This window comes from Pelecanus crispus, chromosome 6 (genome assembly GCF_030463565.1).
Source record: "Pelecanus crispus isolate bPelCri1 chromosome 6, bPelCri1.pri, whole genome shotgun sequence".
NCBI classification, from domain to species: domain Eukaryota; kingdom Metazoa; phylum Chordata; class Aves; order Pelecaniformes; family Pelecanidae; genus Pelecanus; species Pelecanus crispus.
Genome location: NC_134648.1, coordinates 19,618,328 through 19,645,894, shown reverse-complemented (window position 1 = coordinate 19,645,894; position 27,567 = coordinate 19,618,328). Strand labels below are relative to the sequence as shown.

The 27,567-nt window shown below is 42.4% G+C and overlaps 1 protein-coding gene across 1 annotated transcript in view; it reads left to right on the top strand.

Moving 5' to 3' along the window:
- BRSK2 (BR serine/threonine kinase 2) overlaps nucleotides 1-27,567 on the top strand; it is a 334,509-nt gene that overhangs the window by 208,035 nt on the left and 98,907 nt on the right. Inside the window, 1 exon segment of the mRNA XM_075712067.1 lies at nucleotides 14,498-14,583. Within this exon segment, the coding sequence (XP_075568182.1) occupies nucleotides 14,498-14,583 (86 nt within the window).

Genomic DNA, 27,567 nt, shown 5'->3' with positions numbered 1-27,567 from the left:
GAGGAGACAACATCCTCAGTCTTTAGGTGTCTGTGGTGGTGGCAGTAGCAGTCGCATCCCGAATGATTAATGAGCAAGCAGGCTGGATGTGAGGAGCAGAGCACAGGCCTCGTTGCATAGCTGGCTGTGGGGGTCCCCCAGGGAGAAGCGGGCTGCTCCGATACAGCAGAGGACTGGGGGCGGCTTACAGAAAGCTGACTGCACAGAAGGCAGCAGCTCTTAATGGTGCTGATGTCTTAATCATTGGTGGCTTCAGCAAATACTTATCTCGTGCTCCCATACTGCTCCAGTGAACAAAGGACTTGAGAAACGTAGCTTGACCCCTTGGCATTAGGTGGGTTTGGGGCTGGAAAAAGCAACTCTATTTGAAGAGGTGTCATAAGGGGAAGAGAAAAAGGAAAGAAGGGAATTCTCCAGCCTGGGTTAAAAATAAAATACAAATCCTATTTTAACCCCTTGCCAGATTCGTTCTGCTGCTTTAGGATCGCTCCTGCAAAATGCAGGTGTTTTGAGCAAAATGTGGGCATTTCTAGAAAGGTGCCCTGGTTTTCTGTAGCAGAACAACAGGATATATATGCCCTCCTAAGCTGCACAATAAACTGTTTGGCAGTGCTTGAGGCATAAGGTGATTGTTCAACTACATAGTCTATGCATCTGCTAGATCCCCTGTGTGTTGTGGAAAGGGAAGTTTGCACAGGACTTGGAGACAGCCAGAAGGCCAAGAAACACAGCATGCAGCAGGGGCAACAGAGCCAAAACGCTTAAAATAAAAGTCATTCATTTTGCCAAATAGGACTTCTGGTAAAATGCACACTCACCCATGAAGGCAATCCCCTCAGGTTGTCTGAAAATCCTTTTGGTTGAATAAACAGTATGAGGGAGAAAAAATTAGGCTGGGTGGGCTGCTTCTGGCCTAAATTTTAAAATCAAACTCATTCATTCATGTAAACCCTCTGTAGATTCTTGCAGTCCTGTTTCACCTCTGAGTTGCTGGGTTCACTTGTAACATCAGACACTTCTCCAAGAAGGAAGGAAGCCTGCTGCAAACTGGGTGGTTAAGTGAATCCTCACTTAAGGTCTAAAGAATATCATCAGCAGAGTGATCCCACTGAAGAACTGAATGGAGGTGCTGACTCCCATCTGGAGGTTTGGAGAATATGCAGAAGTATCATGGGAAAGGATGAGGAAGAGCCATTACAGCTCAGATTGAGGAAAGGACACAGCTATTTCCTTTCCCTCTGCAAGGAATGTTGTCTTATTTGAAAATATTCAGACCACTTTTAAGGGAGGGCTGTTTGCTTTGGTTTTTTTCCTCTTTTGCTTATTTCCAGTTTCAGATTTAAAGAACTGCTTAATATTTCCTTAATGAGGGTGTATCAGAGCTGTATGCTCATATATATTTTCCCTAAGTTAAGCTTTGGCTCGTTTGAAGGTAGAACTGACAAGCTCAGGCCTTCAGTAGGTAGGCAGCAACCTCCTCTCCTGCGGGCTTTAAGTGACTGATCATTTGCAGATCATGAGCAAGATAGGGGATCAGAGAGACACAACAGTGCTTCAGGGATCTTGGTATGCCTGGAGAGTGCTAAATTATACCCTGTGGAGACATCTCAGGTTTCTCAAACAGGTCACAGAAGGAAGAGGGATGACAGTGCCTAGCTCCCTGGATAAATGAAGACATGTCCAAAGGAATCTCATCAAAAAAGTAGCTCTGCAAAATGCGTGTTTAATGGGTCAAAAGTAAGGGCTGTCCCCACTTCCTGGTTGGCCACCAAGAACATTCACATTGGCCACCAAGAGCTTTCAAACTAAATGTTACTCACCTGTAGGTTTGCTAGAAGTTACAAAGTAATTTTTTCCTTACCTTCTTCCATCACTTCACCGTCTTCCTATTGCTTGCAGGTAGACCCTAGACTATGTAGTAGTGGTGCAGATTAAAGTATGCACTTTAAACACTTTGTTGAAATGGATATAAAACATTTTCTACAAGTTCATGTCCCCAGTCGCCCTGAAGGGAACATGGAAAAGGCCTGGAAAATTGCAAGGGAAATCACTTCTGCCTTAGAAAAAAGTAGTACAGAGCAGAAAGGGTTAATGGTTTAGAAATGTTAGCAAGCATAAGAACACAAAACCAGAAGAGGAATAGTTGGGAAAAGGCTCTCACAGTCCCTAGGATTTCACAGAACGTGGTTGTTCTGGAGTGGCTTCTGTGGTGGCATAAGGAATCCGCTCCAAAGTAAAGGAACAGCCTCCCAGTTTGGAAGTGTAACATTACCCTACTCTAAATACAGGAACATGTGGGCAGCAGAATGATACCAAAGGACATGACAAAGCTCTAGATAACCCTCAAGTCATCCACTTGGGATGGAGGAAGACTGTTACCGAGGGAGGGAAAATTGCCTCAACTCTGTTTAACAGTTACATAGATCTCTGCAGAGAAGAGGGATGGCCTCCTAAAATCACCTTGATTCCTTATCAGCTACTGTCCCAGCCTTTCTCACTGAATGGCACCCAGCAATAATTTTAGGACACTCGCAAACAAAAGGGACTCATCAATGTTACTGTATTCCTCTGCAAACAAAATGTGAGACAGGCTTGGGGCAAACTTCCATAGAGCTTTCCTGAGCACCCTGCAATGATGCTTTGCAGAAGTCTTTAGTTCACCTTGGCTCCTTAGACCTGGCAAAACATGTCCAGCACAGAGCAACTAAAAGAAAGTGCTGCCCTGCTGTCCCATGGTGTCTAGCAACAAAGCACAGAAGGCAAATCCTTCACCTGGAGTGCACATTTCCTACTCGGAGGAGGGACTGTGAATAGGAATTATTTCTGTTTCGATACAGGAATGAGCTTAAGGGTAGGAGACAGTACACAAATGAAACTTCTGATGCACATACAAATCCATGTTATACAGCAGTAGAATGCACTCTAATCCCTGCCATCATACATTTGTTAATGTAATAATCAGCTACCCCTAAATATCTTGAGGGTTTACATCCAAACTCATTGAGTTCTGTGTGGTGCAAGGAGAGCATCTCTGCACTACTTTCCTCCCAAATATGTTTGCATAAGTCAGGATTCGACATGTGAGCCTTGCAGCACAAGCACTGTTTCCTCCTATCCGAGGTTACTGCTGGGTTTCCTCAGCATGGCATCTGCCTCAGCAAGATTTTGGTGGGGCTTTTGTCTGTCCCGTGTTTGCGTGGGAGGCAGTGTAAGCTTTTCATGGAGGCAGAGGCTTTCTCCATTGGAAAGAAAGGAGCTAATTATGTCTCCTATAAAGGGATGTAATTGGTTTTCTTTTCTGTAGAGAGAGGATGACATGAACAGCATCCCTTGCCTTTTCATTCCAAAACTCTGTTGTGACCATATTGCTGAGTCTTGGAAAACTCCCCGATTCACAGGTTGTTTTTTGCATGTTCCAAACATCTGGGAACAAGGTTCAGCTGACTGATGAATGTGATCTCTGGCAGAAAACGCTGAAAAGTTGGGGAGGGAGGGGGTAGATCTAGCCCAGCTGTCCATTTCAAATATTGCTGGTTTCAAATTTAGCCTGTCATCTTCTTAGCAAATTGTTTGCGAGCACTTTTAAATCTGCACATGTAAGTGTTATCATTAAGTATTTGACAACTGCAAGGGATTTTGAATTAGATTGTGAAAGGAGGATGCCTGTGTGTGCCAAAACATCCCAAGGGGTACAGGCCTAAGATGGTATGATTTAAGTGAACCCCAATTTTCAAATTTTCTTCTGTTTTTGGAATGCTTTCTCTGCTACTTTCAGGAATAGCTAGAGTAAGCGTGTCCAGCCAAGTCCATTCTTTTCAGAGAATTAAACCAATTTGCTTATCGTTAGAACTTTCCTGTTGCTTCCTCTATGTAATTTTTGAGTCATTAGCACTTTCTTTAGTGATGCGTTATTGCCTGACATAACAAAGTGTTGCATCCTGTCTTTGCTCTTCATCAGGAGCCAAATAGCTTTGAACTCTGTATTAGATGTGTTGTGTAGGGCAGATACAAAGGAATGGGAAGAGACTCAAGTAAGCAAGGGCACTTAAAAATGACTATTCTGAAGATGCACGACCTGCAACAACACCTTCAGAAATAATGAAAATACCACCTTTCTCAAGTTTAAAATGCCTTCATTTCTTTGCTTGCCCTGGTCTCCATGTGGTAATTCTGTGTTGGTGGGTGCCTCTGCACTGCAGTATAGCACTTGTCATAAACATATAAGTTGCTTTGGAGTGACACAGGGAGAAGTTTTCTGTACTGCAGAAGTGATTGTCACTATGTGGAAAAGATGATCTAGTTTAGGATAGGGAATGCTTTTGGCTATGGTTTAGTATGGTGAAGCTGAAGAATACACCATTAGGACTCAGAAAGGTTCAGAAATATTGCAGGATCTGGGAAGTAATGTTCAAGGCATAGATTCATAAATAGTGAGGCAGGCCTCATATTACAAGACGCATCTCTAGGGACTTACAACTAAAAGGTGGAATTTGCCATTCATTGCTGACTGGCTCTGGTCTCATTTAGTAGTAAGAATCCCATGAATTTTGAGGTAAAGAGATAGGCCAATGCTAAGTACTTCTGAAAGTCCAGCCAGACTGAATAATGTATTGGAAAATATAACGGCAATGTGGAAAACAATTGTATTCAGCTCCAGAGAATATGCTGGACGCTTTTTAAAGGATGTGGCCAGAGATGTCTGAGCCCTCCTTTCTCAAGGAGGTTTGGACAATGTGGAAGGAATGACTTGGCTTATCCTCATTGCCTGTTCTGAGATGCTTGAGAGCCTATCTTTACAATGTTGTTTGTAAACCTCCCTTGCCAAGAGGTGTCTTGATCCTGATATTGATGTTGATAGGCTGCAAGATGTCATCAGCACCTCCAGCAATAAGGGACTGGTGTGTGATGGGAAGGATATGAGAAGAACAGAGATAAAATAACTGAGAAACAAAATGTTCCTTCATTGCTGTCTTTGATCTCTTAACTCCCAGCTGTGAGAGATCCTGGATGCTGGTGGCAGCAATCGACTAATTTTCTGCTGCTTCTCTTGCTTGTACAAAACAGAGGAAGACGTTGTCTTCACTGAGGGGAGTACAAGTCTTGCTGTAATATCTTCTGTTGCAGGCTGAACCTGAGGAGACATAGGGAATGAGGACAGGCAGCCTCAAGACTGAGGCAAAATATGCAATTTTATTTCTTCCTCTCCTCTCTCTTTCTGTCTCTTGCTTTGTGCTACAATTCCTGCCTTATTAACCATCCTTTTGCAGATTAAAACCCAATGGAAAGCTCCCAGACAGTGTTGCTATCTTTGCTGCATCCCTGATACCTGAAGAAGTGGCAGGCACCACAGACAAAACTGTTGCATCAGGGCTAGCATCATCTTGAAAGCTTGTGTCATTTCTCAGCACTGATGTGCGGTAGTTGAAGAGGGAGGACAGTTTTATAATAGCCGTTTAACTGCGCACCAATAGTTTACTCCTGACCTGGGACTGAGGCTGAGTCCATAAAGCTAATTTTGCTGTGTGAGTCACCAAAGAGCTGAGAGTAACAGGCTTTGAGCCCGTCTGCTGTTGGCTAGATCCAAACAGGTAGCCCAGAGATGAAGTTACTGAGAGGTCACTGCTGATTTCCCATGCTGTTCAGTCGTGACTTGCAAGATATGAAAAGACATGCTTGTGTTTGAAATGGGTCTGCATTAAAAAGTTATAATCCTACATACAGATGAGTGGGCAGGGATGTTTGGAACTGAAGTGCTGTTTTTTTCATGATAGAGATACACCAGATAAGTCATGTCATTATAGAGAGACACTGAACAAGTGCGTTCCTCAGACACGGTCTGTGCTCAGAGCGCTTATTTTATGGACAAAGCAGACTAATTTCAACATCATGGATAAGAGTAAGTAGTTCTTGGGATCAGTGTCCCTAAGATGAGATGGACGTAGAAGTGCTAATATAGAGCTGGTGCACGTCAGGCGGGAGCTGCTGTTCATGCTGCAGTGCAACAGAAAGCGTTGCTGACCTATGGTAGAAGAGCTGGGCTGAAGGGTTGCTTGCCCTCCCTGAGTACGCAGGCACTGGCTCCACAGTTTGGCAGAATTTCAGCTGCTGATTCCTCTGCCTGCAGCTGCCAGGCCTCCCCTCAAGGCTCCCTCTTTATTGCAAAGTGAAGTGCAAACATGAACTTTGTGAATCTGTGTTGCCCTTGTTTTCACGGTTCCTGGATGAGGTCCATGCTGCTGTTTGTCTGGGACTGTGTCCCTCTGGAAGGTGCAATTGTGCTTCAACAGCATGTTTAGAAAATGGAAACAAAGGGGAGAGCTGTGGGTTGCTTCAGTCTCTGCTTCCGTCACTGCCAGCTGTGAGAGACTATCAGGATGGAGAATCCCTTCTGGATACCAACCATTTGCATCTCACTGAGTTTATTAACTCAGTTGAAATGAGGTCCTAATATACAAGTACATACAAATATACATCTAAAGAGTCAAGGGGCACCCAAAAGTGAAGGACAGGAGAATGTAGTAGAATAACAAAAATCATATTATCTGTTTTCCAGTCTTTGAAATGATTGATGTCATTAGGCTTGTTATGGAGCGGGGCAAGGCAGGGATGGCATCTGGCATTTTGCCTCCAATCTCCACAAAGCTCCAGCTATTCTGCACGCTCCTGGAGCATTTGTTACCTGCCTTATTTCTTAGGGAACCAGAGATGGCCATTAAGGAAAGAAGTAGAGAAGGAAACAGCAACAATCCTATTGATTGCTTCTGGAAGAGTATTAGGGAGAAAATGTAAAGGACATTTGTGTAAGACAATGCCAAATGGAGATAAAGAGGAAGAGGGGGAAGGAGGCTAGCCGAGACACACAGGAAATGGTGGAGAGTTTGTCCTTTGAAGCTTTTCCAAAACTGTGCTTTTAAATTTCTCTTCCTACTGATGGTGGACTCCCTCAAGGATCCAGTCCGTGGAACTGTCAGCACGGCTTCGCTGTCTCAGTCCCTTTCCTGGATGCTCCTGGGAACCCCCCTGCCTTACTGTATCGTCAACCGATGCTCTCAGAAGCTCTACACTACATTTTTGTCAGAACGTTATGCTGTGCTGTGCTATACCGCCTCCTTTGTGCTTGCCCATATTCCCTTAATGGGATTCAATATCTCCTGCATCCTCCGCCCACTCTTTGGCTCAGACATTCCAATGTTGTGTTTGGTACTGCCCATATTAAATCTGTAATGTCTCAAATAATGCAAGGAGTTCTGTGCTTGTATTATTTGAACTCTCCATACCCTTCAGTTTTGCAGCTTGTTTCTCCTCTGTGTGTAGTGACTGTTTTTCCATAGCTAAGCATAGCAGCCCACAAGGCATAAATGTTCTTGAATATACCTTCTACCTTCAGTAGAAGTAACTTCTACTGGGAGAAAATGAGTTATGAATTGCGCTCCTTTCCTGCGCTCCTGCACAGGGCCCGTTGGCTTCCTGCTCTTGCGTTCCTTAACATATACATCCCTAAAATGAGCAAGGCCTAAGTTTGTTGGTCCTTCAGGGGGAAAAAGCTTCAGGTGAGTACTGCCTACAGCATTGCTTGTGGGGGCTGGACTTAAATTTCTAAGTTTGGGGTGAGCACTGCAGGTCTGCATGGCAGGGAGGGCTGCTCACACGAGAGGGACTGAGCGTGCGGCTTTGGAGCAGCATATATCAGTGTTCACACAGGCTTGGCTGTGGCTGTTGATTTGGGGTGGTGAGTTTCTCATAAATACTGGGCTGGCAGCATGTGAGGTAGGTAGGTTTTTTTCCCCTAGCAAAAAACACAGCTGTGCAAACATCCTGCTTCAGGTTAATGACAGCACAGTGCGCATTAACATTAAAAACCAGGATAAGGAGGGAAAAAGACAGGCAAGTCAAAGATCAGGTTATTTCTCCTGCAGAGTGGCTGTTGGTTTGTGTCCCGTGTCCTGCACTACTCAGTGATGGCAGCCAGGATGTGGCACTCACCGAAGGTGACAGGAGGCACAGGGAGGCTGTTTGCCTTCCGGTGTAAGGGGCCAATTCTGCTGACTGCTGGCAGAGACTTGCACGTCAGTCATTCGTTAGCTGTGTACCACTGGGCAGCAGATAATCTCAAGTGCTCACTGAATAAGTCCACTCCTTGTCAGCTCCCATCAGCATCTCTTGTATGAAGCCCTGATGCTTCTTAAAGAAGCATACGTTGCAGATAAGACTAAGTGCCATATTTACTCGGTAGCCTATGGCAGGGTGCTGAGGAACACCACAGGTGTTAACTACTGAGTTAAATCATGAAGTTCCAGATTTTCCACAGTTAGATAACCTGTAGGATCCAAACCCTGTCACTTCAAGACCTTGGAATCAATATGCCAGGCAAGGCCCAGGAGTCCTCTCCTGTTGTGGAGGTGTGTTGGCACCAGCAGAAAGGATTTCCGAGAAAATTCTCACAGTATCCATTCAGCTGACTTCATACCCTCAGACTTTATGCCAAATTTTGAAATTCAGTAGAGCTTTAGAGTTGCAGTTTTGAAGGGAATATGCAAAAATACTTGTTTCAATAAAGACAAGTAGAAACTGACATTCTGTTGTAATAGTAGTTTGTGGAAAATAAATTTCCCTAATAAAGCTTCATGGTATAGAAGTTTGCACATGCAAATTTTAACATCAAATATGCATCTCACTTGCTTCTCACACATACCTATTTTCATTTTCATTTATGGGGAAATACCTTTGAGAAGTACGCATGCAAACAAAAATTGTGGTGGAATGAGCCCATAATAGAGCTTTCAATAAAATGAGAAATTGCTCAGCTTTCCAGTAATTTTGTCTGTTTGTTGTAAGTATTTTGTATGGCATTGTCTGGCTGCCTGATTCTGTGGAGATCTAAATCTCGTTTCCCCCCTCATTTATCCACTTTTTATAGAATCTTTTTGTAATTACTAGTACTTAGCAGAAAACCTGAATTCATGTTAAAGCATTTAATTAGCCAAAATTGTGTAATAGAAGATTTTTTCCAGATACCACTTAATGATCATTTGAAGGTCTGATTCAAAGCCCATGTAAGTCAGTTGATGTCTTTTGTTGACTTCAATACATTTTGAATCTGGCTCAGTACATTCAGAAGTGTGAAGCTAATGGCTACAACAGCAGCAGGAAATACTCTCCGTAGATGGACAACTTCTGTGGTTCTCCGTTTGCTTCCATAATAGCCTGCTGAAGAACTTTTGGATAAATGTATTGAAAGGCCACTTTAAGTGAAAAATCAACTAAATTCAGAGCTGTAGAGGAAGATATTTTAATGTTTAATCATTTAAAATCTGATTTTTTTTCCCCACTTCTCTGTTTATGGTCCCATTGACATTAAGGATGCAACTGATATAAAGTGGTATTGCTGAGATTTGGTAATGGCTTAAGTTGTTTGGAAGAATGATATCCCCATAGTGGTGACCCTACAGGACATACTGGGCCTACAGTTACTTGTATAAAGCCATTTCTGCTTTAATGCTGCTCTCTTCTGATCTCAAGAGTAGCCTATTTATTCTGTGATTATGGGAAGGAGTGAACAGGTGACCTAGATGGCCTTCATCAAAGCCAGTCATTTTTCACCATTTTTAATTTTCAGTCCAACATAACATGGAAGCAAAAGTACCAAATTAATAAAATCCCACGGTCTGTTTCTGGGATATTTCTGTAATGGCAGGAACTTGGGTTCCAGAGAACTTGAGATTAGTTTCTTCCTATCCTATACCTTTGGTTTTGCTACTTCAACTCAGTGAAGTATCACAGTGATTTACTTTGCGTTTTCTTTGCTCTCATCGTGTAAGTGCAAATTACTGCACAGCAGGCCAGACACTGGAGAAAGTAGGCACTTTGGTATAAGGTTTCCAGCCTGAGGTCTAGCTTGAGGATTTAGATGAGCATACTTTGAAGTTCATCCTGTGTCTAAATAATTCTGAACTCAGACATGTCCAGGTTGAGTTTCTAGTAACTGAGGGACAGCCGTGACTTCTGAAAAGTATGTCATTAATTACTTCAAAGCAAAGCAGAGTTGACATTAGAGAGCTTGATTTTCACATGATAACCTACCACCCCCACCCTCCTTCCACCATTTTGTTCTGAGTAGGAAAAACAGCACAACACATTTGCAGCCTGCGGGCTTTATTATCCCTTGCCACTTCTGCAGCTCCAGACTTCCTTCTCAGGCCAGTGTTTTGAGCAATATGGGAGCCACTGATGTCAATGGAGAAAGAGAGAGCTTTGTGGTGTGCTGCTGGTGAACTTCAAACCATCTGAGGAGAAGCATCATCTGCTGTCCCCCACCTTTTTGGGCATAGGTGCTCTTTGAGAAACACTGCTATTAATGATGGTTGCATAGTGCTTGCACAGATTTGGTAGATAAAATACAGCCTGGTAATACACGACAGCTGTCCACTTCATTTTTCAAGTTCTCACAGCACCACATGGGTAATGGGTGACCCAATTGTTATTGAGCAAATGCATACAAGAGAAAAGGAAACTTTTTTCATCACTGAGACAAACCTCCAGGCTCCCTTGACCTGCCCTCCTTCTGGGTGAATTAGCACCCCGTGTGTCTGTGAGTTGGAAGGCAAGAGAGCAGAGCACTCACAGTGAAGACTGTGCCGACAAGCTGGGCTTAAACCAGAGAGATGTGATTTTCTCTGGGGGAGAAGGAGGGTGAAGTAGAGACGGAGGAGAGGAGACCAGAGGTTTGCATTCTTCTTCTAAGGGTTGTGTTGCCCCCGTGCTGCACTTTGTCATTAGCTGAATCGCTGGAGCATCCTGTCAAATTCAGCCTCCTGCACAGATTTTTAAAACCTCTAATTGGCACCTGCAAGGTTACAAGTTAGGGATGTGTCTCTGTTTGCCCTGCACAGCCTTTCACAGCTCTTTTCCCCAGCTCCAAGGTGCTGGAGTGCTGCACAGTCAGTAACCTACCATAGTATGAGGCAACCCAGGCTGTAGTTGGGACCCTGTGACATGCCCTGGCATTTGTGTGACAGGGAAAGCTTCACTTTTTTTTCCTTTCTCTTTTAACTGTTATGCAAATGTTTCTCCATATTTCCTGTTTATCACAGACTCTGAGCCTACCTAGACAGGCTATTCTGAGCTTGGCCTGCTTTCTGATAATTGCATCTGCGTTAAAGCAAACACCCCTGCAGGGTTTCTCCATTACCTTCTCCTTGCCAGCTCTGAGCTGGACAGCACTCTGTGGCTTGCAAGCACAGGGATGCGAAATAAAGGCATGTCAAGGGCTGGCAAAGCTTTGGGGAAGAAGGCAAAGCTGCATGCTATTTCAGGCCTCTCTTATTTTGCCAGTGAGTTCAGATACCTCTCCTTTGCGAATGACATGGTGGCTGCTAGGTCCTCCTGAGCCATGCATCAGTAAAATCACTATTGAGATCTACAGTCTGTGTCCAACCCGTATCAGTTACTGGCTTCTCTGTGGGGATATAAAAAATGAATAGAATCCAGGAGAGTCACCCATTAGTAATGTCTGCAGTAGTAATTTTGAGAAGGTGGTCTGCTGCATGTTTTTGTGAACTGTTGTTTTTCTTTGGAAGGGAAAAGAGGCAGGACACTGCTGTAAGATTTTTGAGGATGATCTTTATCAGATGGCTGTTTAGAGAGCTGGGAATCTCTAGTCCTTGAAGTAATGCAACCATTAATGACTTGCTCCTCTACACGGGGCCAAGACCTAGACTATGAGAAGTACAGTAATGACACTTTTCCTTCATAAAGGCCCTTTTCACTAAGGATTATACAAAGTCTTACTGAGATGAGTAGATTAGTTTTGTCCTTGGTTTGCACCACTGAACTGAATACATTGTAGTGAAATGCTGCCAGGCACATCAAGCTAGATGCTTTCTGCATATCTGAGGTTGAAATCAAGACCTCTGAAACTGTGTTTCCTCCCAGGAAGTTAAAAATATGCACAGAATCTTGCACACTTACACACTTAAAATGATGAAAGTTAGGTAACTCAGGTTATTTCTTTTTAATTGGTTCCTAGTATAAATCTGTAGGTAGTAAGTAGACATTTGCTCTCCAGTCTGATTTTCTCTTGTTAAACATAGGCCATGCAGTGCCGTAACTGAATCCTTTCCTCCGATCACTGCCTCTTCTCATGCTTTAGGACAGTAACCAAGCAGGACCCTGACTGGATGCTGCCATCCATCACTCACTTGGTCTGAACGTACATTGCCACTGCACCCGCCAAGAGGTTTTTCAGATTGAATCTCCAATGCAGTTAGACAGTCCATCTGCAGGGAATTTCATCTTTCACAGGCAGGATGTCTCCCAAGAGGGAGAATGGGGTTGGATGATCTCTGCCATAGCTAGTGCAATGGTCACATTCCCCATGAAATACCTGGTCTCCCCCATCCAAAGGGAACTTTGTTGGAGTTCCAGTTTCTGAGCAGCTGTGGTAGGTAGATGGTGCTGATGGTGAACCTCAGTACTACTGGAAGAGTGTTACGGGAGTGGTTTGGTTTTCCTCATTCTTGAAGCAAATCCAACTTTATGAATTACAGGGCTGAACAAGCGCTCTGCAAATATCAATGCATATCTTGTAAGAGTAAAGAGTAACAGGTCTTTTTGAAGAGGAGACAAAAATGGAATAAACTAGTTCTCCCACTGTTCTTTTGGTGGAATAGCTGTAAAGTTGAAATCTACCCAACTTTTATTTCCTATTTGTGTAAGCGGCTTTCATCTAAGCACTGGTCATGAGTAAGTTGCGCCTACAGAGCTGTCACCATCAAGTACTGTGTATCACTGAATTCATAGCAGTTCTGGCAGTGCTGAACTGCACACATACATGTTTACATGCATGCACACGTAAACACTTAATTCCTTTAGAGCTTCCTGATACACTTTTCTCTTCTTCACTTCTCTGAAGGAGCTATTTCCAGAGATCCCAAGTGTGGAAGTGGATCTCTCATGACTTTTGACTCTGCAGAGAGAAATAAGTGTCTTTGAAAGACTAACTGACACATGTACAAACACCTTTTCCTCCATCCTGATATGTGAGGAAGGCCAAAGGTAATGTGGTGTGAGAGTTGCTTTTGCTGGTTTTGTGTGGTGATACCAACATGCTGGGAAATCCTCCTCCTCTGCACAGTGCTGGAAGACTACCGCTTTCTAAATTTCCTGCTGAGTATCTTACTGACATTCAGGGAAAGTTGTCTGTGTTCAGGCTTAGTAGAGGATGATATCTCAGGAAGTTAAAGGGCATCAAGAACTAAAGGTATACTGGGGCAAGTTCCTAATTACTCGTCTGATCCCTGCAGGGGAGATGTTCAGGGATTGTTTTGTAGTTTGTTCATGTTTTGTTTGTTAGCATAGGAGCTCCAGGACAATCAGTTATTGACTGAATTATTGACTGAATTCCAGTTATATAGACTCGAAAAAACCCTACCTAGCTGTCCTTGTTTGCTTCTTTAGGTCTTTTTCCTGCCTTTGTGTATTCCTGGAAATTTGTCATGCCCGACTGTGTAATGCTTAGACTGCTTCTAGTTGCAGAGTTTGTTTCAGTAATCTACAGTCTCCACAGTGCTACATTAATTCCCTTTGAGTTAGCCCAGGTCAAATCAGAGCGGTTGCAGTGTAGCTTTGAGCAGCACAGAGCAATTTTGCTAGCAGCTGAGAAATTGCACTGACTCCATCTCTGATGAATACCCTTAGTAAATTCAAGTTAAAAGCACCACAGCAGTCATGATAGGAATTTTGGGTGAGAACAGGGCTTGCGCTAATTACAGGGACTTAGTCACAATTTGTTAACTCTGTGTTGAAGGCATGCTCTTAGAAGTAGCCATGCTCGGACAGATTGGGAATTGAGAGAAAGCAGAGTATTATGCTTAAGGCTCTGAACATGGCGTCTCCAGTAATCAGGTTTAATTTCTTGTTGTGCCTTGTGCTTCTTATGTCACTTCTTATACTTTTTTCCTTTCTGTGCCTCAGTTCTGCAGCTATAAAATCACATTGCTGTCTGTCTTCCGCTCTTTGTCTCCCGTGCATACACTGCAAATTTTTCAGGATGGGGATTTTCCTATATTAATTGGGTATGCAATACGTAGTGCAGCATGGCCACACCTGTGCCTGTGGGAGGTCAGAGAGCCCTAAGTGACATCTTAGAGTTTCTGTACTTCGAGAATATGTCATTGGCTTTGGATTGTGAGGCAGGAACTGCCTTGAATGCTTGTATAACTCCTACAGCTAATTCCCTTTGGTAGATTTGGGACTTTTCTTTCAACCTTGAAATTGTGCTGGTTTTCTCTTCTGCAGGGCAGGGAGTGCTGAGGCTGAATACATTTAATTTTTCTTAAATTATATGAGTGCTAAATATGATACATTGTTATAAGTTGCCGTATCCTCTGCATGTAAACAGCAGTGGAAAATGGATAAATGGGAAGAAAATGTGTGACGATACCTAATGTATTCTAAGACCAAGCTTCTAATCTTCTCTATTTCTTTTTGTTTCTTCCAGGTGGAGCGGGAAATAGCCATCCTGAAGTTGATAGAACATCCCCACGTTTTAAAGCTGCATGATGTTTACGAAAATAAAAAATATTTGTAGGTATTACTGGCTTTTGCCAGAGAAAAGGGAAGGGAGGGAGATGAGGGGTTTGGAACTTCGTAACATTTCTGAAAGAATGGGGCAGGGTGTGTTTCCACCCTCAGCTGGTGTCCCTGTGATATCTGGTACTTGGATGAGGAAGGAACACTCCTTATTTTCTTGGCTTTTCTCGTTTTCTTCTCTGTACTTTACTTATATGCTCTTTCTTTTCCTTCTTAAAATGGAGGAGAGAGGACAAACCAATGTTTTCTGTCAAACAGCAACAGGGAAAGAAGGTTTGTACCTGTAAGATTGGAACCATTTTGAATCAAAACTGTAAGAGACAGTTACAGTGGATAATTTGGATAACTTCCCTTACCTAATAGTTTTCATTTAAACACTTAGCTCTCTCTAAAAATATTTTAAATTTGCCACATCAATAAGAATTTTTGGTTTTAAAGGCTGCTGAAATCTCCTGATAGTTCTGCAGTAACAGTTAAGTAGGAAAGCCTTGTTTTTTTCCAGATCATTGCCAGTGCCAGACAGGGATGTTGTCCACAGACACAGTCATTTTAGCTTGACAGGGCACTAGATATGTTGAATCTGTTGTCAAACAGGCCACATTAATCTTGGCACAACAGGAAAAAAAATCAATGTTCTCCAAATGGAAAAGGGCAACCCAGTAGGGAACTCAGTGTTATTTTCAGCTTTTTAACTGGTTATTGCAAGTAGAAGAGAGTGGTTAAAAAAAAATTAAACTATTTTTAAAAACCACCTTCCATTGGTGACCTCTCCTTAATGTCACAACACAAGAAGGGAATGACTGTTTACCCAAAGAAAGTGTGTTGAATGGAGGTAATAATCCCTCATGGACTATTCAGCCAGTCTTGTTACTGAAGCAATGAATTCCTATTCCAAGAAGTGAGGCCTCTGTGCCTAAGGGTTAGCTTAGTAGAGCAGGCAGTAATTTCTTTTGGATTCCCCATCCTCCTTTGGGGCAGAGCCTGACATCCACGGTGAAATGCAGTTGCCAGAGTGAGCTTGTGCAGGCACTGGGTGGAGGCTGGCTCAGATGTTCTCTGAGCTCCATGCCAAGTGCTTTATCCTCAGTGGCGTAAATGGTCATGACTCCATTAAGCCCAGTTTTCCCCAGCTGAGGACAGAGGCCCAGATCTAACGCAGCCTGCTCTGCGTGCAAGAGAAAGGAAATAAGGCTTTACAGCCAATAAGTTCTCCCTTAATCCTGAGAAGAGAGGCACCATTTGTAAGAGTACATTCCTCTCTGTTCTGGTTTAGAGCGGGGTAGGATGAGGCCCCAGGCTTTCTTTTGGTTAAGAGAAAGGGAATATTCTTCTTTGTGATCCTTGTTTATTTGTGTGTTGTGTAATCTTAGGTATACACACACATAAACACACGCACACTTGCATGAACACAGCATACAGCTGATGTGTTCCAGGTAGGTGTAGTATACTTGAGCAGTAGAGGCAATGTATAAATACATGAAGAAGAAAGGCCATGATCATCACTTGGAGTGAGGGGATGGGTTACAGAGGTGCTGAAGCTTTCTTCTTGCTCTGAATGCCTGTGAAGCCAGCAGCTGAGCTGAGCTCTCCTTCTTTACCCCGAAAGACTTGGGGGCTATTTTGCTCCATGTGAAAAATATCTAGTGCTCAGAGCAGTGGGGATGGTCTTACACCAAGATTTCCAAAAAATTGCTGCATTCCTTGGCAGGAAAATATCTTCCTGCTGAAAATCACCTTGAAAAGGGAAGCATCCCATATCTTTAAGCTACATCTGGATATCCTGGCTTCTAAAAAATGCTGGGCTCCAAAGCGTGCTTTACCAGTGACCGTTTAGCCTTTAACAATCACTAAGTCTTTGTGCTGTAGCTCCTCTGCCTGTAAGATTGAGCTGTCCACATCTACCCGCAAAGGCACTGAATCCCTCTGTGAAAGACACTGACTCTGTGAAAGAGCCAATGACTGTTAATTACATTTCATTTTTTATTAGTCACTATTTTAAAGAAAGGGCACAGTGCAGAGCTTCTGCCAAGCCTCCGTGTTCAAAATTAGAAACAGCCATGGCCTTGGATAAATTGAAGAGGTGGAAGAGAGTGCTTGTGCAGGGGCGAAGTGTTACAAGTATGTGGGGGCTGAGAAGTGTGTATGCATGTACTCTCCCAAATAATAAGACACAGTGACCTCTAGTTCTTACCAGCATCAAAAAAGGGATTGCTCTCTGGTTGTGGCAGCACCTTTCCATCATGCGTGCCATCTCAGCAGTAACGGTAGTGGCATGGTTTCAGAGGAGCTTGTGAATTATGGGTGATATTTCAGATGCCAGAGACTAATCACAATGCAGCGCTGGGGAGTATTTCCTCTATAAATGTTAATTTCACAAATCATGTTTGACTTTTGGTTTATGATTTAATTTGTGACAAGGGGCTTTAGTTGAGTAGATTCCTAACATAACCATGAATCAAATCCTTTTTCCACAGTTTATTTAACACTGAAAATGAGTTTTAAAAAACAGTAATAAAAATCTGTTAGCATATGTGTGTTAGCCTAGCAGTCATTTTCTGTTTATTTTGGTGTTTTTTTTACCAAGATGGTCGGAGAGATGGAGATGGTTGCGAGCTCTAAGACTTTGTCGTGGTTTAGCCCCAGCCAGCAACTAAGCACCATGCAGCCGCTCACTCACTCCCCCTGCCCCAGTGGGATGGGGGAGAGAATTGGAGGAGTAAGAGTGAGAAACACTCCTGGGTTGAGATAAGAACAGTTTAATAATTGAAATAAAATAAAGTACAATAGTAGTAGTAATAATAACATATAATAATGACAATAATATACAAAGCAAGTGATGCACAATGCAATTGCTCACCACCCACCAACTGATACCCAGACAGTTTCCAAGCAGCGATCGCTGCCCCCCAGCCAACTCCCCCGAGTTTATATACTGAGCATGACGTCATATGGTATGGAATAGCCCTTTGGTGAGTTTGGATCAACTATTCTGGCTGTGCCCCCTCCCAGTTTCTTGTGCACCTGGCAGAGCATGAGAAGCTGAAAAGTCCTTGACTAGCATAAGCATTACTTAGCAACAACTGAAACATCAGTGTGTTATCGACATTATCCTCATATTAAATCCAAAACACAGCACTGCCAGCTACTAGGAAGAAAATTAACTCTATTCCAGCCAAAACCAGGACAGACTTCCAGCTCTTTATCCAGCATTTTGAGTTGTCTCTGGACTACAGTTCTAGGTGCATAGGGAAAACATAGCTGCACTGTGGCTTTCTGTATATGTGGTGATATACCACCTCAGATATACATTATGTCTGCCAGCCTAGCAATATTACTGACAGTTGAATTATTTTGTATTTGTTGTATGACCACACTGATGGCCTTCAAGCAAGATTGGGAGTCCACAGTAGCAGGTAATTTAGAAACAGCTATAGACAATCTATGCCTCCCTCTCTCCCATCGTATAATGTTAGTAGCCAAAACAGCCAGGAAGGGGGCATCATCCTCCCATTTTAAAGATCAAGAATGAATTAAAGTAGCCTGGTATGGTGTGAGCCCAGAGTTGTTTAAGTACTTAAATTGCTGGTTCATAATGGGGAATGACCAATGAGCTACCAAAATTTGTGTGTGCACCAGTCATTTTGACTAACCAAGTTTAGACAGTCAGGAATTTTAGGGAAATTTAAATAAACTAAGGGAATGAGCAAGGTGATAACAAAGCTGATAACAAAGTTGTGGTGTGTTCTGTAATGCATATCAGAGGGGAAACTCTCCTTTGGTCATATGGTTTCTGCATTGCAAATGAACTGTGTGAACCTGGGTGATGGTCCTCTTCAACAGTTCAAATCTTCAATGGCTTTAATGGTTCAAAAACCAGGTAGACGTGGCACTTTGGGACATGGTTTAGTGGGCATGGTGGTGTTGGGTTGATGGTTGGACTGTTAATCTTAGAGATCCTTTCCAACCTTAATGATTCCTAGTTTTTAGTTTCATTAAAAAATAATCCAGCCACCAAGCCAGGAAACATGAAATTACTTCTCTACCCTTAATTGGTTTAGTGGTGGACTTGGTAGTGTTAGGTTAATGGTTGGACTAGATGATCTTAAAGGTCTTTTCCAACCTAAATGATCCTATGATTCTATGATTCTATGATTCTCTCTGTGCTATGTATAGAAAAGGTCTTTCCTGAATTGGCCCTAGATGGAGTTTGTGTAGCAACTGCAGAGGAGGATGGAGTTCATACACTGTTAGCAGCACTACCACTGTGAATGAGCAGGAGGTTCTCATTAGCAGGTTTGTTGAGGTTTAAATAAGAAGAAACATGCAAAGCCCGTTCCATCATGAGTGAAGTGGTTGGCTCCAATGTTTTCTACGAAGCAATCCTGTGCTTTATTCTTAAATCTCTGATATGTACATTTACTGCATTTTATACAGTAAATTCAGCTTTCCTTTTGATCTTAGGAAAGCAATTGTCCCACTGTTGGAGGAGCTGTTAGCATGGCAACCTAAGTGCCAGCATATATTCCACAGGAGATGGACCTTTCCTTTCCAAAGGGGATAAAGCTGACTAATACAGTTTTGCTGCAGAACTCTCAACAGGGGTGGCATTATCCGTTTGATCTCATTTGATTAGCTATTTAGTTTAAATTATCGGGGGTTTGGCAGGGAGTGGAAATGAGATAGAATAAAGACATCCTAGGACCACTCCATGCCCTTTTCTTTCAGATGTTTATACTGGTATTTCTTGATTCCCTTTCCATCAATGTCTGTGTGGGTGTGTATATATATATCTGTAAATTTCTATTTGTAGGTGCATACAGATATTTGTATATATACGTATAGATTTATATCGATTAATTTTCAAATCTTCACACTTAAGATTTCAAATTTTCAAATTTTGTGGGAGCATTTATTTTAAATCTCTATGTTGTCCAACTTGGTCAGCATTTTAAACAAGAATCTGTTTTGCGAGAAGGAGTGGACATCAGGATATTGTTCTCTGAAATGTGCCATGTGTTCATCAGCTCTTTTTCCAACCACAAGTCCCTTTCTCATCATTCAGCAGTACAGTGCTATCACTGGGCAAGTACCCAAGCCACATTGCAATGTACACAACACACCACCTCCTGATTTCAGAGGTGAAGGTGCTTCCCAATGAGCCAGATAACAAAATTAAAATGTCCTCCTACCTGCACACAACTCACATTTCTGGCTTAAAACAAGATCAGCTGACAGCAGGAGTCAAAGACTTACAGCTCTGGTGGTGTCTGCAGAGGCATTCATGCTGCCAGTCCTCTCCTGCAGGGTTTTACTGTAATTCTGTTTATTTTTGTTGAAAACTAATAGTGAGGTGCCAGAGGATGTAAGAAAGAGAAAAAAAGGGTTCTGCGCATTCTTCTGTTATTGGTAGTCCAGGACTCTGACATTCAATGCATCTGCGGGGAAACCTGTCTAAAGGCAGAAGGAGGGTTCAGCAAGTTGGAGCAGCTCCAAGGGCTTAGCACTGAAAATTAATTTTGTGGTAGGTATGCTTCTTGGTAGTCTGGTCGTGGGGTGTGGATACAGGATGCTGTGGATACGGGAAAAGAAAATAGAACAGGGTTGGAACATAAAATGATGTTCCACCAGAGCCTTGATTAGAATGAAGAGAAATATTTATAACCAGCCTCTTTGACCCCTTTTCTTCTGCTGTTGACTTGTTTTAGTACTGTCATGAATTACAAGCACGTGTAGCCAGAGGAAAGCCAGTCAGCTGTAGGAGTGGAGCCAGCACATGTAAGGTTTTGAGTCAAGGGTGGGCCTGGAGACGAGGAGCTGGCTAGAGGCCAGGGGAAGGGGAGGGGGTGCTGCGCCGAGGACAGGTGTCACCGCTTGCAGGAGGGATGCCAGCCTGGCACAAAGCAGGGCTTGCACAGAGGTGGTGGTGATGATTAATACTACACCCTGTGCAACATGGTTTTAATAAGCTCTACCCAAAAGCCTGACTGTATCTTCTGCTCACTGCCTGACATGTGCACTTGCATACCATCCAGGCCATGATGCTGGGCTTAGGAGAAAATGAGTCCATAGTGGAGCAATTCTGTGACATGAACAGGGGTCAGGGGGAGATGTAGCTCTAGAGCCACAGTACATTTAAGTGCCTAATTTCTCTTACAGGCTTCATTAGGCAACGTTTTGTGTGTCTGGGCCCTAGTTGTTAAAGGAAAGGACACTTAGCTCTGAAGAATAAAACCCAAAAGTATATGGTCAGTAGCAGAATTGCAGCAGTGAGCTGATGGGTGTTGTCTCAGCTCTGCCCATCCTGTGCTGAGGATCCCTCTGGCTGGATCCATTCCATATCATGTGCCCAAATAGGATGGCTGCTGCAGTGCCTTGGCATGCATGACTACACACCATGAAGGCACTGCTCAAAACACCTTTCATCCCCAATAAATCGAAGGTACAGAGCACAACAGCGTAATCTCGTACTACTTCTCTTTTCCCCAAAAGCCCCCATCTGTTCACGTCCAAATGTAATGAGCAATCAAATACAATCTCCATTCAAACAAGCAGACTGGAGTTAAAATTGTCTTTTGGAAAAAAAAAATCTAACGCATGCGCATTTTCTTGCAGGCGAGGAAAAAATTTTTAAAAAATAGAGTTCCTGGCCTGGTGCCAAATTAGGGTTTAAAAATTCATGCCCGCCGTAAGAATTTATATAACTTCTGAATAATTTATAGGCTGCGCCAATAACAAGGGGCTTAATATCTGATAGAGATTATTTAATCAATAGAAAACAGTGCAGTGAAAAAGCCATCAAAGAACTACAACATGTCAGTCTGGGCTGGGCAGCTTTTAACCTCTTCCCTGCTACACGTATGTCCATTTATATATATATATGTATGGAAGGACATTATGGAAGGACATTTTGCAAGTAGGGTGGTAGCATGGAAGAGGAATCAACAGGACTTTTTTCTTCTAAAGGTTTTCTTTGGCAGTCTGCTGTTCCAGACAGATCCCTTGCTGATTCACTGGAGCTTTGAAATGTAATGAGTTTTCTAGCTCTTAGCTGAATTGGTCAAAAGGAGTAGTTCGTTTCTCGTGAATAATCTGCCAGGGATTGTGGGTTACTCTGAGATGATTCAGAGTCCGTCAAGATTGGTGGCAGTGCCTACTACATGCTCTTTGTGGTGCAGCCGTTTCCATTTGTGTTTGATTCTGTGGCCAAACTTCAAGAGTTTTTTATGGATGTGGGCACTAATAAACATAGGGACAGAAAAGAACTAAAGACACATCTTTCTTTATAAAGGGGATTCTTACCTGACTTGTGTCCCTAGCCTCGTAATTGCTTAGACATCTGCATCAACTCCGAAGTGTCTTGATCCATGCCATGTTCCCCAGTTTTAGGATTATGCTCATGATTTTCATATAATAATCAACTATTAAGTGATAAAACAGAGTAGTTAAGCTTCTCAGCAGGTGTGGTCATTCCATGAAATGTCTGGTAAGACATGGGCATCACAAAACAGTAAACTCTTGAGCATAGAGGAAGCAAGCAGGAACTCTCCTGATTTTTCTTGTCTTTGTGTGTATCTCTATATAACTGCATCTGGGTTTTGCATCTTGCTGGAGTGCATGCCTGAAGTTGTGCATCTTAAAAGCTAGCCAGTGCCACATGAATATCCAGTCTAATTTCTGGCATAGTAAAAATCCTAGAACATCTCCCAGTGGTGTGTGATGGTACCCAGTGGGACATTCAGGCTTATGTAGAAGACCAACCTACTTGTTTAGGTTTAAGCAAAGTTGTGCATCATATGTGTAAATACCATACTATTTAATAAAAAACATATTATTAACTGGTTCCCTAACAGATAGCTAATTGCATGCCCTCATGAACGAAGCTTCTGTTGCCTGACCAAAACAAGAAACTGTGTGAATTGACTACCATTCCTAGAGCATCAAAGAGTATTTCTTGTTACTCTTATTTTTTTTCATTTATAATACTTACCTGAAATACTTTGTGTTTCAGTATGAGCTTTCATCTAAAGATCTCTAGCCATTTAATGCTTTTATAATAATAAATATATTTGTATTGCCCCAGAGGACTTAATTTGTGTAGCTGTGAATGTCTTGTAAATTGTCTTCATCTATAAGGCTGAGAAAACAGGAGCTGCATACCCACACTGGGATGTATAGTGATGGGCCGCTGTGGGCAGTCCCATCTGGCAAGAATTTTAGTATTTCACACCATTCTAGCTAATGGCTTAAAGACAGCTTTTCGTTCTTTACAGATGATAACTGGTGTGTTTGTTTGGGTTTTGTTTTTTTTTTATTTTGCTATAAATACCTAGTAATGCATGGTCCTAGTGTTCTGTGCCACTTAGTCTTTCTTTAACAGCATTTTTCCATTTATTGCTCAGAGCCAGCCTGTTTCTTTTGTTACAGTCCTGCTTTGGAGGTAGCATGTAGCTGCCTTGCCTCAGTGAGAGCTCTGTCAGTTATTCCTCAAAGCTCCCTAGGGCAAGGGTGCCTAAAGGCACCCTTTAATAAGTTGTAGTATAGTCCACCAGATGGGAGGAAGAAATCATCACCAAAAGTATCTTTGTTGCTGTTTTAAGTGATGTCTTCATAGTATTGTAGTGCAAAGGCAATCTGGTCACAGAGAAGACCTTGCTGTGCTTGCACTGGACAAGAATGGGACAAAAACAGAGCCTATGCCCTAGTCAGATTACAATCCAAAATACAAAGTAACTGTTGGAAACCCTGTGATGGGGAAGTCCAAGCTGTTGTCAAGCATCAAGCAGCAAAGAACAGTCTTCAGGAAGTTGCTGAAGAAAAACGATGATGTAGCTCTGTCATTAACAGTGATGCTATTCCAAGTGTAGGGGTGTGTTGTGAGAGCACAGAATTGTTTGCCTGGATATTTAACAAGTAGATGGTGGAACCTGGCTTTGGACACTGGTCAGAGTCAGAAGTCAACCTCAAAGGCCGAGGAAGTGATCCTAGATTGGTTACAGAAGGGGCTACAAGGTATCTAGAAGTGAAGGTAGCTAGTTCATATTAGATACAGTATAAAAAGAGGAGACAATGGAGGCATGGAAGGAGTGGTCAAAGTGGAAAGCTAAGAAAATTATATTGCAGTGATGATCTGATATCTATTTTGAATTGCCAGCAGTAGGTCAAGAATGTATTTACCAAAGTGAAGGAGATGATGAAGAATTAATTTAGATACAATATATCTAGCTAAAATTAGACATGAAATTTTAGCCATGTGGGTGGATAGGAAAACCATTATCTTAGAAGTATAATAAAGATAACATCTAAAAGATACCAGTACAACCAAGTTGTAGGGACCTGAAGAAAGCCTGAGTCAAAGGTAACACCCGCACTGCAAGCTTGAATCATAATCAAACAAGCAGCGTTGTCCCTAGGGGTAGAGAAAGGAAGAAGTGGAATGGGGCGATGAGGCTGAGTTCTGTTTTAGCCTTGTTGTGCTTGAGCTGATGATAGGACAACCAAAGACATTAGAGATGAAAATCAGCATCTTAGTTTATTTAGGAGAAAAGGAAGAAAACTGTACTGATTTTTTTATCTGAGTGTCTAAATTTTGCAAATTTTTTGTGTGTTTTGGGGCAAAAGCCACAGATTTTTTTTTAACTTATGGCAGTGGCATCATAAATCCTCACAGCCCTGTCAGGTGGTTAATGTAGTTGGGTACAACCAAAAAATATGGTGATTGTAGACAAAATCATTGTTGATCATTGGATATTTATTGATGATTCCCAGGGGAGAATGGACCATCCTCTGTGTTTATAGGAGTCCTACTGACATGCAGGATTTGGAAAAGACTAAGATGACTTGAAGGATGCAGGAATGATGTGAAACTGGTGGGCTGTCAAATCTTGTGATCCCCAGAATACAGGCAAGTTGGGGTAATGGGGAGGAGAGGCACAGTGCACTTCTGCTAAATGTCCAGTCTAAGCTACAGAACAAGCCACAGTCATCCACAGGGAGGGTACTGTGAATTAGAGAGCTGTGGAGTCTGCGCTGTTCCAGCTATAGCCAGAATCTGAGGGGCACAAAGGTAGTTTAAGACCACATTTCTCACATTCATCTTGGCTATTCCATCCCTTTCACATGCAGAAATCATCCCTCCTTCCCTATATTGTTTAGTTTTCGTTCGTACTTTACTGTGTTGGTTACTGAAAGAATAAATAAAAGGAACCAAAAAGAAAGAAAGAAAAGAGCCTAGGATTATTCTAAGCTTGCTTTTATAAGCTGCATGCACGTCTCTGATATGATATGTAGTGGGTCATTTGAGGTTAGGAACTTACCTTTTATTGGGGAGGTGGTGATGATGGGATGCAGATGGAAAAATGGCAAAGGGAATAGATAGAAAGCTGCTGCATGCAATCTCTCTGCTCCTCTCCAATAGACAAAATTATTATTGTATTAAGCATTCATCTTCTTTGTCTTTAAACACCAAAGTCTTGTCTCCTTCAGCTCTGAAACTTAACCAGAGATTTTTTGTTTCGTGTCTTGGCTTGTAGCAGGGAAATGAGATGTCATGCAAGACATGGACCTTAGTGTCTTTATGAAAGCAAGCTGTGGCCTGTGAAAATTTTTGCAACCTCTTAAAGAATATATCTAGTGAGGAAAACCAGTAATCAAGGATTTATTTTTAACACCACATGCACTTGGCTTCATATTGAGTTGCAGAAGCCTGATGTTTTCTTGCTTTTCCAGAGAAGAAATTGGTGGTGGGGACAGCATGGAGTAGAAGGCACAAGGGACCACAGGTGCTAATCCGAGCTCTTATACTGGATGACTGTAACCCTGGGCACGTCACTTTGCTTCGCAGTTCCCTATCAGTAAAAAACAGGAGTTTAATACTTGCAATGCTTCTCTCATGTGAAATGCAAGGATTAGAAGAGCTGATGTGTGTCCAGAGCATCGAAGATGTGAGAGCTAAGTGCTCTTACAGTCCTTTGTCCTAATGTAGCTCCTCTCTGTTTTATCACAACAAGTAGTATGCACGCTACCAGTCAGAGGCTGGGTCTTTCCTTTCCTTGAACCTCCTTGCAATGGCTATTACAGAGCAGGGTTTCCTCCGTTTTTACAGTGGGAAAACTGATGCTGTCAATCTTACATAGACAGGTTTTAAAAAAACAGCTTCATTCGCCAGTAAGTTACTTTTCATCTCCAGATGTAATAGTAGACTAGTTCTGGTTAATGTTCTGGGATTTTTAGAATTCTCTCGCTTGCTTAGAATAAATGGGAAAAGTAGTACTACAGTGAGATGAGAACCTGTCATATCTGGGAAAGGTAAAAGGGAAGGGGAAACTTGGGAAAATACTTTTTAGTGTTTTTCTCCCCTGCAGGCTATGTGTTATTTACCTTCTCCAAGATCCTCCAAGAGTTGGCATTGGCATACTTCCAATCCCATAGCACTTTGCTAAAGTAAAGGATTTTAGATGTGGACTCAGGAGATCTGGATTCTCATCTGTGCCACAGGTTCAGGAAAGATGTAGTGTCTGTATGCCTCATTTTCCAGCCTCTGGAATAACACTCTTTCTTTCCTTTGCTTTTTCTGTTTGGCTTTTCAGAGTTTGTATTATCTTTTTTTATGGAGTCACTCAGACACACTCACACATACACAGATAGATGGATAGATCCAGATATACAGCATCCGGTGGGGATTGTGTAAGCTGTACAGTGATAGTTAGAACCAGTGCAACACTTGGAAATGTTTAAACCCCTTTTGTTGGCCTGTTTGGAAAGAACATGTGTACTACTACTGTGCCATAAAATGCGCCAGCAAAACATTGGCTTGCACAGAGATGGAGGCAGGTGCTGAATTATGCCCTTGCTTAATCGAAAATCTCCTAGTTGGGGGCTATCCTAAAAAAACCTGCATCATACTGGAGGGAGTAGGGTTGGCAGGTGATCAGCTGCAAATCCAAACTCAGGAATCCTAGCTGCAACATAACCACGTAGTACTTGTGGAATGATCCCTGCAGCATTTATTTCTTGCACTTGACCACTGGGGAATGTGTTTGTCATCCTTCTCACTCCTGTCACGTTGGGGGCTTTGTAAGATCAGAATACATCGTTGCTGTGCTTCTCTGTGTCCCTTGAGTTGTCATAGGCACAAATCTTTTTCAACTGTTCTCCCCTGTTCGTTTCCGTTATTATACCTGGTGCTTCTAGATAGCAAACAAAAATGAATAACCTTGTAAATGCTCCCTGTCTTTCAATTTGTTTTATTTTCCATACAACTTGTCAGTGCATTTTTGTTGAGTGTTTTTAATAAGATGAAGTTGATGAAAATAAATTGCTTTGCAGTTCCTGCTGTGGGTGACAGAAATGCTGGGTCTGTAATTTTCCAAAATTGTGCATTTGAAACCAGTGTGGAGGGTGTTCTGTATGCCTGTAACTGCAATCATCTTTGTAAAATACCTCCCAGGAAAAGAAAGCAGCTAGCAATTTGAATTTTGGGGGCAAGATTCACTGCTGTATCCAGCTTCTGCTGGGCACAGTGAGAGAGGGAGCTGTCAAGGAGAATTTTAGGATTGATTCTGTGCCAGGCTTGGGTCTTTCATATGGGATAGTTAGCCAGATCTGTCTCTAGTATGAGAGGGAGAATGAATTATGTAGCAAACCCTCTTACCAGAGTGTCCATTAGCCAAGGCTTGGGTGAGGATTGGGACTTGAAAATGTGGACACCTCAGTGCCCATGGCTACTGCATATCGGCTTTCTTCTGAGCGGTTCAATGTCTTGCTCAAAAAATGTAATGCAAATAAACAGTCATCTCCATATTACCAAGGTGTACTCATTAGACAGTCTGGTAACTACTCATCTCTTCTTGGAGAGGAGATAAGCCACAGATTCCAAATGTGATTTTCAAGTCAAGATTTTTCTTTTTTACTCATTTTAATGAAAAAAAAAGTCAATATTACTGTATTTCTTGTAACTGTTTCTATTTTGATAAAAATTGC